The 11,169-nt window shown below is 39.6% G+C and overlaps 1 protein-coding gene across 1 annotated transcript; it reads right to left on the reverse strand.

Moving 5' to 3' along the window:
- Positions 1–372: 372 nt before the first annotated feature.
- LOC107806850 (pentatricopeptide repeat-containing protein At5g27110-like) lies at positions 373–8,018 on the reverse strand. Its single transcript, XM_075229403.1, has 2 exons — positions 5,770–8,018; positions 373–2,423 (listed from the first exon to the last, which is right to left on the reverse strand). Exon 1 carries the CDS (start codon positions 7,805–7,807, stop codon positions 5,912–5,914), a length of 1,896 nt encoding a protein of 631 aa, XP_075085504.1. The 5' UTR covers positions 7,808–8,018; the 3' UTR covers positions 373–2,423; positions 5,770–5,911.
- Positions 8,019–11,169: the final 3,151 nt, after the last annotated feature.

An 11,169-nucleotide genomic window follows, 5' to 3' on the forward strand; every position in this document is an offset into this window, starting at 1 on the left:
ACAAAAGTTAAGACTGCCAACAAAAACATATTTAAGATGGGATCTTGGAGGGAGATTTTCCCTTGACTTCTGCCCTTGTTTGAATTCTAGCTACCCTTGATCTAGTAGTGATGCGATGTTGTGCACTTTGGACTTGGAGTTGTCTTTGAGTTATAGTTATCTTGCCTTTCCATTTAAGCCCTTTGGTTGGTTGGCAACCAATGTCACCAGTCACATGTGCTGAATTGATCATAGTAGCAGATGGAGTTTTAGCTGTTCTGCTTCTAGGTAGCCCTTGCTGAAACAGGAATAAACACTTACATTAGCACAAGTTGTTGTTTTGCCTAACAAAAATAGTGAACTTAAAATTTAAGACACTTACATTAAACCAGCATATCCATTTTGTGAAACAAATATGCCATGTCCCACAACCCTTGGTTTCTTGTAACCATTTATGGCCTCTTTACCTTTACTGCTTGCACCATAATCACTTTTATTTCTCTTCTTTGGATTAACAGTTGAGGATTAGTGTGATTCAGCAAACTAGTACATAAAACATAACTACAATTAGTGAGCTATATGAATTACCAGGGGCATAAATAACTTAAAAGTTAATATTTTACCAGCAAACTATATCAATCTCTGTCATTCAAGAACAAAGAACATGTAGTTAGAAACATAATAATAGTAATAAAATGCACATTCAATATAAAACTACAATAGATAAAGACTTACCTTTTGCATGTCACTAATGATAGTGATCTGTGAATCATCTCCCAAGTGAATGTCTTCTTGCAAAATCTTAAGGAACTATCTCCGTGTCTCTTTTTTTCCTGGGTAACTACTGCCCACACCACTGGAAACATTTGGTTGTTTCCATCTTTGGCAACATCTACTAGGAGCTGACCCTTGCAAATTCCCTTAAGAAAGCACCCATCCAGACCTATACATTTTCTATAACCCTGCTAGAATCCCCTTTTCATAGCATCAAAGCAAATGTAGAAAGAGTTGAACTGTTTCTTCCCATCTTCTGTATCTATCAACTTAACCACACATGTGCTAGATAACCACCACCTTTTCCCTTCTTACTTTTTTTGCCCCTCCTATTTGTTTCTTGAATTGCTTCACATCTTGCTTCAGAATCCTTAACTCCTCATGCACGTCACTTCCATAATCTATAGACTGGTCAGATTCAGCACCATCACCATCATTTCCTGCAATATCATCTTCGGATTCTTCTTCACTACCTGCGGATTGTTGTACAATAGCTAGGTATTGTGCAGTGTGCTCTACAATAGCCAGGTCTTGTGCAGCTTCTTCTTCACATGTATCTGTCCAGTATATTGAAGAATACCCATATGCATTCACATCTACATCTTGTTCACCCACCCCAACATTTAAAGCAACAGTAGATGGAGCAAGAAGACAATTAGATTCCCTGCTGCCTCTTTCAATCCTGACAAATGCATTAAAAGGCTCACCCACTATACTTAAATTGGCATCTATACTTATTATTTGACTACCAAACAAACCAGTAGGACCCCCTTCCTCTATAATTTTGTCTCCACCCACATAAATGTCTATTTTGTCCCCATCATACAACAATAGTGAAAGGCCATATATCTACCTATCATTTTTCAATTCAACCAAATTACCCCCTTAGATGGAACCACAAAGGTCTTTCCTAACTTAGTAATTTCAAATCTCCTAGCATAATCTACCGGTTCAGGAATTGACAAATGATCCTCATCAACATTGAAAACATGTTCTGTCCTACCCCCAATATAAACATGCCCCACCTCACTCACCATCATCCCTCCAATTTTCCACCTTAGGTTAAAATATTTTGAAGCCATAGATTACCCTACATCCACAAACAATAACACAAGAGGATTTTACAGAAAAGCCCCAACTTAAAAAAATACAACCCGATAATGTGAAACAAATATAAAGCTATGTGTAAGAAAAGAACCAACTTTTAACAATAAAAAAGCACAAGCCGATAATTAGAAACACAAAAATAAAGTATTTACCAAAGAATCCCCAATTTTTAACAGTAAAAAAGCACAAGACGACAATTTCATATACATATAAAGTATTTAACAGAAAAAGCCCTATATTTTGAGGTTGTTACGAAAATATCTATTAGCCCTGCATGCATGAGATGTAGAAATTCATTCTAAGTACCTTCAATTTAAAAAGCCCTAAGTCATTGTTTCTACAATTGAAACCCTAATTGATACCCTAATTTGTACAATAAATATCAAAACCGGGTAAAATGCACCAGAAAATTAAACCATTTTCTGTAAAGAACTACTTACCTAATTGGAATTTCAGACAACAATCTTCCTTGTGACAGAGATTAAAAGCTATCGATGTTCGTCGGTTGAAGCAAACCCCAACAAAGTAGGTTCTTCCACGATATAAAGAAGTGGATATTATTTCTGTAAGCATGAAACATCAACATCCAGAGAAGAAACATTGATACATTCACAAGACTATTACATTGATATAGTTGAGATTATCCTTTTTTGAGCTGGGACATTGATTCATCTTGCTTGTTTATAAATTATTCTCTACTCAATTTGGTTTGTATTTCATTCCTTTATACAGTCAATATTCGATATATTTCTACTTACTTTTCCGATTTGTACTAAGTTATACCACGTATTCTTAGAACTACGAATAAATTCAACTCTATCCGTATTTCGGGTAAACAGTTTGGTGCCCACCGTGGGACTAAGGATAATAGTGGTTATTTGGTACGAATCTCTATGAAACACACTATTTTACACTTGCTCTTGGAAGTGTCTTTGATTTCAGGCTGAAAATAACGAATTCTCAATTAATGGCCTTACCTATCGACAACGAAGTTGTCCTTCAAGATGAAAACAACAACTTAATGCCCGGGGGTGAAAGTCCACTTGTCGATCCCATTCGAGATCGGGTCGAGGAACCAATAGACGTTAACGCATATGTGGACATCGAGGCAAACCAACGTTCCGACCCTGAAAATAGCATTCATGGTGGAACTCGATCTGCAGCTCGAAATACCCAAAACGCTGAGGAAAAAGGAATCAACTTACGTATGATTTTCGAAATGTTGCAAGCTCAACAAGTAGCAATAGCCCAGTTGCAGAGCCAAACCCAGGCACCGACCAGGCTCGAGCCCAATCTACCCCAATAAGTCACCCACAAAACGTGGCTAGCTGTAGTGAGGTCAAATGAGCAAGAATCGGGGACTAATCCCGAAATTGTTAAGATGCTCGAGGAACTAACAAAACAAATAGAGTCAGGGGAAAGGAGGATTGACGCAAATGGAAAAAAAAGTGGAAACGTATAACTCTAGGGTTGATCAAATCCTAGGTGCACCACCGATATTGAAATACTTGGATTCCAAAAATTTTGTACAAAAGCCTTTCCCCCCGAATGCAGCTCCGAAACTGATCCCCAAGAAGTTTCACAAGCCCGAAATTCCTAAGTATAATGGAACGACCGACCCCAACGAATACGTCACCTCTTACATATGTGCCATTAAAGGTAACGATCTAGAGGACGACGAGATCGAATCTGTATTATTGAAAAAATTCGGTGAAACCCTGTCAAAGAGAGCAATGATATAGTATCATAATTTACCGTCTAACTCTATCGATTCTTTTGCTATGCTTGTAGATTCTTTCGTTAAAGCACACGATGGAGCCATAAAGGGCGAAACCAGGAAGTCGGACCTTTTCAAGGTAAGACAAAAGGATAACGAGATGCTGAGAGAATTCGTATCTCGTTTCCAAATGGAACGAATGGACCTACCACCAGTCACAGACGATTGGGCTATTCAAGCTTTCACTCAGGGTCTAAACGAACGAAGCTCGATAGCTTCACGACGGTTGAAGCAGAACCTGATCGAGTACCCAGCTGTTACCTGGGCCGATGTTCACATTCGGTATCAATCGAAGATTAGAGTCGAAGACGACCAGTTGGGTTCTGGGTTCGTTATTAAAAGGGACATGAACAGAGAACAAAGGACAATCAAGGACTGATACCGACCGTATAGTGGACATTATAGGGGTAACAAACCAAGACGTAACCTCATACAAAGCAATAAAAGAAGAGATCGATGCCAAGGGTCTCGGGGGCTGATAAACAAGAATGGGTTCGACAAGCATACTGGACCTAAGGAAGCACCGCAGTTATCGGAATATAACTTCAACATCGATGCATCCGCCATCATGTCGGCTAGCGGACGCATCAAAGATACTAAATGGCCTCGACCTCTGCAGACCGATCCAACCCAGAGGAATCCCAATCAAATATGAGAATATCATGGCACTAGACCTAAAAACGCCACTTTGGAGTACTTTTGCAACCGGAGGCAAGAATAGCTTGTGGAATCACCCGTTGGGTGTTAGAATCATCGATTTCTACATCCTTTCATCTTTACTCTGTACTTTAATTATGCAAAATATTTGGGATATTGTTACTATGAGTATGAGTAGCTAAATTCCTAATCTAGGATTTTGATGGAACCTATTGAATGATGATTTTCTTATTACATTAATATAAATTTGCCATAGTATTTTCTCTATTTGTTCAACTATATTATTCATGTGATTGATTGAAGGGCCCTCAATTAGCTGTGCCTATTTAGTATGTATTACTCGGGAGAGAGTGCATATTTAGGTAGTTGTTGAACAACATCACTCCTAATGTATATGAGGAATCAATACGAAGGGTTTAAAGGTGGGATTAGGGATAACGAAACCTTGATGCGATCTGAGTGAGTCGTACTTAATGCCAGCTAGCGTAATTCGGGAGAATATGTCTAGTAAATTATCGTAATTACTCGGGAGAGAGTTACGACACTCAAAGCGCTCATGATCGGTAGAGAAGACTTAGGCGAATTTATAAAAAACATAGCGGAAAAGATTTCGACAATAGGGAAAATCACAAATTTAGATCTTTCCAATTTTTGTTTACAAACCGTTCGTAGTTAGTCATTTGTTAGTGCATTTTCATTACGTAATATTTAGTTAATAAACATCCAAATTATTATTCACATATTTCTGAAGATTGATTGCGTGAATTTATGCGGATCTAGCAGTTGTGGTTGATAGGTTAATTCCATATGGGATTCGACTCCGAACTTATTAGCCGAAGTATATTTGCGACGACCGCTTGTCTTTTTTATAAGGCATAGTTGGGCGTGATCAGTTCTATACAATAATTTTGTGATGGAACACAACTTACATCTTGTTCATCTTTTGATAATTTCTGGAATTGACCAAGTGGAATGATATTGCCTAGTCCTTATTAGACCACAAAACGAATCATCTGTTTTACTCCAGGCTACTGTTCTAGTAAGTAGGATGTAGGGTAATTATCTGAACCTTTTTCATACTCATTTTCTTCCTTGCAGTTTAGAGGACGCAACTAGGAGCTTCACTTAGACGTCATCAGTAATAGTGTTACAAAACCTAAGAAATTTAGGCACTCGAGTGAGTTGACACGTAGAACTAACACGTGTCGCTGGACATCTGAAACACATGCTTTGAATGATTGTATATAACCACATTATCAAGACAGGAAATTTCCATTCTGACACCAAATGAGAGCAATATGCATGTCCTGTACCTTTCTTTTGTGCCATTGTATCATGCTTTTAAGATAATCTTTGAATGCTTAAATTATTATCTGCTCGACTTTATTATTAGTTGGTGAAACATTTGCAAGCCGAAGTGTAAATATGCAGAGAAGGATAATCTGCAAAATGTAAATTGGGAAAGCAGCAATTACCAATTGTTGCCCGGATATTCAGATGAACTTTCTTGTCAAAGTGGTTGAAAGAGGTTTACGTCATGATCCATCTATAATATGTAAAAGGCATAAATCACCTATTCCACTTGCTTGTTAACTGTAGTAACTTAATCAATTCTGATCATTCATGCACCTTCACAGTATCTTCAAAGCCAATGCAAGAATCATCTCGCTTCATCGCTAAGATGAGCTGATCTAGCATCTCATAAATCACAACAGAACAAGGATGAGACTTGTCAGCAACGTGGAAGCTATGCGTTTCAGTGTTAATGCTAATCCAACTACAACCAGGAAACTTCTTCAGCCCTTTGTCTTTCATCATTGTTCTTACCCGAGCAACAACATCCCATCTATGTGAAGAAGCATATAAATTTGAAAGGGACACATAATTTGAGGGGTTCTCAGGTTCCATCTGAATAAGAAACCTGTATGCTAAATTTTGCACCTCACTATTTCCATGAATTGCAGAGGCATTCACAAGTGCACCCCATATACTAGGACCTGGTTTCACAGGCATAGATTTGATGAAATCCAATGCTCTATCGAACTGGCCTGCTTTACCCAACATATCCACGATACATGCACACATCTCCAAAGTTGGTTCTAAATCATAATCATTTAGAGCAGAATCATATATCCGGATGCCCTCATCGACCAATCCTGACCTAGCACAAGCAGAGAGAACTCCAACAACTGTAATCATATCAGATTTGATCCCATTTTGAAGCATTTTCTCATACAAAATGATAGCACCCCGACCATTCCCATGTGAGGAGTACGCAGAAATCATTGAACTCCACGATATTGTATCCTTAGTAACACAATGATATTCAAACACTCGTCGTGCACAACTCAAAGATCCGGACTTAGAATACATATCGATTAAAGCATTACACAAAGACACTTCATGATTCAATCCTCTCCTAGTTGAAAATGCATGAATCTGTTTTCCACCTTTCGAACGATCAAATGAACAACAAGCAGGTAGGATACTAATAAGCGAAACCTTATTGGGTTCTACTCCTTCCACTTGCATGTCTTTAAAGAGTACCAAAGCTTCATCAAAATTCCCATTCAGCACATAGCCATTGATCATTGCTGTCCAAGCAAAAACATTTCTATGCTTCAACCTATCAAAAATCCGCCTCGCCAATTCAACCCTGAAACTTTTCGAATACATATCAATCAAACAACATCCTAAGTGAACATCAGAACAAACAACGAAATCTGAATCCAATCCACTCTTCACAATATAGCAATGCAGCTCTTTCCCATAGTGCCAGTACTTCTTCACCTCTCCACACAAAGAAAGAAGTGTTGAAACCGTAAATGCATCAAATTTCCAACCTTCAATCTGCATATCCTTCACAAAATCCCATAACTTATCATCGAAAACTCTCTCATTTTCACCCGTATATCCTGAAATTACAACATTAAATGACGAAATATTCCTCTGCGGCATTTCATCAAACACCTTCAAACAATCTTGAAAAACCCCACATTTGCTGTACAAAGACATGAAAGAATTAGCAACAACAGTATCTAAAACAACCCCATTTCTCACACACTTCCCATGAACAATTTTCGCAGAAACAATATCCCCTAATTCACCCAAAATTTTCACTATACCCGAAATGGTAAACTCATCAGGAGTGACTTCACTTCTACACATTTGATTGAAAAGCTTAATACTTTGTCCAAAGAACTTATTTTTAGCATACCCATTAATCAAAATGTTCCAAAGATATAAACTTTTGTGTTCAAAAGTGTCAAAAACAAGCTGAGAGTCAACTGGGTTTTGGCATGCAAAGTATGAGGAGATGAGTTTAGTTGCTATAACAGAATTTTGGTCAAGTCCAAGTTGAATAATTTGGGAGTGTAATTGTTTGGTATATTTGAGAGATTGAGATTCAATTGAAAGCTGAAATAAGTCAATGAAATTAGGAGTTGAAGAAGTGTAAAGACGCTGAGTTTTGGTTGAAAATTTCAAGATTTTGCTTGCTGAGAGGATTATCATTAATATTGAGATTAAAAATCAAAGGGGAATATAGAAAAGTATTTTAAAGATTTTGAAAATACTAATTTACTGTTTCATAGTTTCAATTTGGTTTAGAGAAGGCGCGGGAAGATGATAAACAGAAGTGCATGCACATTCGCACTGAACTATGAGAAATTGATGAGAACTGAGAAAACAGAAATTTGATATGTCGTTCTTTTTCTTTTTCATTTCCCCCTCTTTTTCTTTTTCATCCCCCCCCCCCCCCTAATTCTTGACTTTAAGAGTTTGATGAACGTCAAATCTTTTTCCTTATTTTTGTTGCATCGGGGGTGTGAATACTCGTGCCGGGGCGGCTCAAGCTAAAGTTTAATATGATGCCTATAGTTTTAAAAGAAAGTTATAAGATATATTTTTATTTGAGTTCTTGTTTATCTGAAAAACGGATATAATTAAATTTATACGTAGTTCTAAGGATACATGGTATAACTTTAGTACGAATCGGAAAAGTAAGTAGAAATATATCGAATATTGACCGTATAAGGAAATGAAATACAAACCAAATTGAATAGAGAATGATTTATAAACAAGCAAGATGAATCGATGTCCCAACTCAAAAAAGGATAATCTCAACTATGTCAATGTAATAATCTTATGAATGTATCAATGTTTTCTCTGGATGTTCATGTGTGTCCGCCTTACAGAAAATAATACTCACTCTTCATATAGTGGAAGAATCATACTTGGATATAATAAAAAATACATAATGGGGATCCCACGATAGATTAGTTGATTAGTTTTTCCTTAATTTCCGTCGAGATTCTGTCCCTAGTGCGGTTACAACGACTCTTTGTCTCTTAGCTCGATCTTGATTGGTCTTGTTATCGGTCGATCTCCCGATCTCGAGCTCGATATTGACTCGGACTCAATATTGACTCGAGCTCGGTATTGGTTGGTCTCTGACTCTTGAGTTCGGTAACACTGCTTCATGTCATAACTCGATATTGACTCGAGCTTGATATTGACTCGATGCTCGGTATTGAATCGAACTCTGTGTCTTGAGCTCGATAACCTGGCTTTATCTCTGATCTCGAAGTTACAATGACGACCCTCGGTTCATCATGTTCCAGTCCACATGAAGGGCAACTCGGATTTGACCGTATACAGATAGTCCCCTCATTTCTCGGAAAGAATGTGGCGAGAAACGATATGATTTTTCAAGCTGCATGACCAGATACACACTGACATCTGCATCGACCCCGACCATGACGTGCGTGATAAATGTCCCGTCGATTCAGTTACCGAGGCATTAAATGTACGTAAGACGATGGCCGGCCACTGCTAGTATTGAACCGTCATCGTCAACTCTATAAATAGATCCTCTCTTCACCATTTTCTACTTTTAAATTTCTAAGCTCCAAATCTACTAAGTTCATCTTCTGTGTTTTTCATTTGCAAATCTGCGATTTTCACTGCAAGACTCTTCTTAGAACACTAAATCTCATCATCTCCCTCTATTTTTAATCTTCAAATCTAAAATGGAAAACACGTCAAAAACTGTTCCTCAAAAAGAAAATGCTTCTTCATCGTGGTTGGTCGGCGATAAAACACCGGTGGAGCCACAACCTGAGGAGTGCGTTCCCGGGGGGTGCGTTCTCACTTCTCATTTTAAGACCGACAAAGCCTCGCCGGTTCCAGGTCGATGCGAGCCAGTATCGAGGTATATGTGCTCAATAACTGAGGGATACCTTAAACATGTATGGAAAGATTGCAACTGGGAGAACAAAGAAGTGATAATCCCAGCTCCCGAAGAAGATATTACTACTTATGTGAAAGGGTTTTTAAGTGTTTACACTTACCCTTTCACGTTGGGCCCCTTCGACCCCGTTGTCATCGATTTTTCCGCCAATACCAAATAACCCTAGGCCAAATCTTCCTTCTTTTTGGCGGATCGTTATTCTGATCCACTTCTTCGTGAACAAAGTCGAGGGGATGCCTTTCACCCTCGACCACCTCATCAGGTTGTATAGCCCCCTCCTTTATTGACGTGGGTTAATAAACTCCAGCGCCAGGCTACCAAAGTGTTGTTCTCGAGCATAGACGAGGACAAGGACCAAGGATGGATGGGCTGGTTCGTTTGAGTGAAGACTTCCGACCTAATCCCGGCCGAGAAGATGACATTTCCCGAGCAATGGAACATGAAGCGTAAGTACAATCCCCCAGTTAGCTCTTATTAATTGTTTTTCTCCTTTGCTTCTTCTCATCGTTATCCTTTTCCGTGATGTAGCGATCGCTTGGATGCCCGGTGCAATTCCCAACCTCAAGAGCTGGGTTCGGGACCTAGCTTCGACCTCTACGTATGCCGAGCGCTCATGGCGCGATCTATCAAAGGGCCGATAGGAGGCCAAAACTCATGGTAAGCCCATTTTCTGCGTTTTTGATAATTTTGCTTGAAGTATCTCTCACTTAATTTCCTTTCATATAAGCCTTGGCAAAGATGATGTCATGAGGCACTTATCTGGTGAGGGGGAGACTTCGATCCTGGCACCGAAACTGGCGAAGGACAGAAAGAGGAAAATAATATCAACCCCCAAGGACCCAAACCTAAGAAGAGGACAGCTCGTAAGCCGAGGAAGAACATCATCCTCCTGACCGAAGACTCCGTTCGGCGTCTAAGGGATGAAGACAAAGGAGAGGAAGAAGACAATTCCGGGCTGGTAGCCCGAGTGAGAATGAGCACCGAGGACCCAAAGGCCACTGAATCGATGAAGGCTGCAGAGATTCCATCTCGAGATGAAGGAGTCTCAGAAACATAATCGGGCGAAGTCCTCGAGCCGTAGAGGATCGAGGATGACTCCCACCATAATGAGCCTACGGCGGGTACGACTGTGGAGGCTGATCTCGAGGCTCGCTGAGATGGAGAGATCGCCCCAAGTGATCCACTTGGGGTAATGGAAATTGGAGGCTCCCCGCTGCTACCCTCGTTTTCTGAGGAGATGATTCAAGAGGCTCGGGTCTTGAAGACCCTCTCCATCGAAGGAGTCTCCCTTCCGTGATTACTTTACTACGGTTGAAGATGCTACTGGCCTAAGCAATTTGGAGGTCTCGAGGAAGGACTTGGGTGAGGCATCGAGCCCTTGTAACAAAGTGCAACAAGCTCTGAATCGGGTAAGCCTTTACTCCTCTTGTTGGTATTACCCTTGTGTTTGTTTTTTTCTCCCTGTCTAACTCCTTTTCTTCTTTTTGCGTATGCCTCAGCGTTTAATCGGGAAGCATTTTCTCGATCTCGAGCTGAGCTTAGTCGGTATGAGGCCGACCTTCGAGGGCTCAAAGAGGAGAGGAATGCCCTTAAACTTCTCTGTGGGTAAAGAGAAGAGGAGATC

Source organism: Nicotiana tabacum, chromosome 14 (genome assembly GCF_000715075.1).
Source record: "Nicotiana tabacum cultivar K326 chromosome 14, ASM71507v2, whole genome shotgun sequence".
NCBI classification, from domain to species: Eukaryota; Viridiplantae; Streptophyta; class Magnoliopsida; order Solanales; family Solanaceae; genus Nicotiana; species Nicotiana tabacum.